The sequence below is a fragment of the Galeopterus variegatus genome, unplaced genomic scaffold, assembly GCF_000696425.1.
Source record: "Galeopterus variegatus unplaced genomic scaffold, G_variegatus-3.0.2 Scaffold9558, whole genome shotgun sequence".
Taxonomy (NCBI): Eukaryota; Metazoa; Chordata; class Mammalia; order Dermoptera; family Cynocephalidae; genus Galeopterus; species Galeopterus variegatus.
In genome coordinates, this window is record NW_007735669.1 from 45374 (window position 1) to 46203 (window position 830).

Sequence of the window (830 nt, forward strand, 5' to 3'; positions counted from 1 at the left end):
GTTATATTTGGAGAGGCAGAAATCAAGAGCAACCAGAAGAGGTAAAAAGACACACATGTCAAGCCCACTGCACAAAGTTGTCTTGGGGAGAGGAGAGAAGAGGCCTGCTCAGTGGCGCTGGCTATGCTGGGCTGTGCAGCGTCTCTGAGGGAGGAAGAGAGGCCCCGCTGACTGGCACCCCAGTGCCTGGATCCCCCTGCCCTTGCCTGCTGGCCACTCACTTAGCCCCCGCCTCTGCCCTCACTGCACACCTGGAGGCACAGCCCAGCAGAAGTGATGCTGTTCTGCCCACCGCCTTCAGTCTAGGAAGGCTGACTGTGCCCATTATACAGATGAGGCACTGAGGCCGGGGACCAGGGAGCATCCCTGAAGACTTGGAGCACCTTCCTGGTCCCTGGTATTCTGGTGTTGCCAGTACCTCGTCCACAAAGTCTCTCCCCATGACCCCCAGCTCTAGGCTCAGCAAAGGCCAATTTACTCTGGACTCAGTTAAGGGTTTTCACTGACCCCACTTGCCCACTGCTGGGCCCTGCTTAGAAAACTTTGAGAGCCAAGAGCGCTGCTCTGTGCCTGGTTCCCCCCATACCCTCCATATGTGAGAGCAACCCTAGGCAGTCTCTGGGCAAACGAGAGCAGCTTCCCCAAGAGCTTCCCCCAGGGGCAGCTTCAGAGATGGGGATTGTGATGGGAATTGGGAGGAAGGAAAATTCCTGAAGCACAGGGTGGCCAGAGGGAGCGCCTCCTACCTTGATCTTCTCCCCAGTTATTATCTCCAGCTCACACTCCTCCCCCAGGGTGAACTCGTTTTGTATCACTTTGGACCCGATGGT

The 830-nt window shown here is 56.7% G+C and overlaps 1 protein-coding gene across 1 annotated transcript in view; it reads right to left on the reverse strand.

The window, feature by feature from the left end:
- FABP1 (fatty acid binding protein 1, liver) overlaps window positions 1-830 on the reverse strand; it is a 7818-nt gene that overhangs the window by 4510 nt on the left and 2478 nt on the right. The window contains exon 2 of the mRNA XM_008593711.1: window positions 727-829. Within this exon, the coding sequence (XP_008591933.1) occupies window positions 727-829 (103 nt within the window). The remainder of the gene's footprint in view (window positions 1-726; window position 830) is intronic.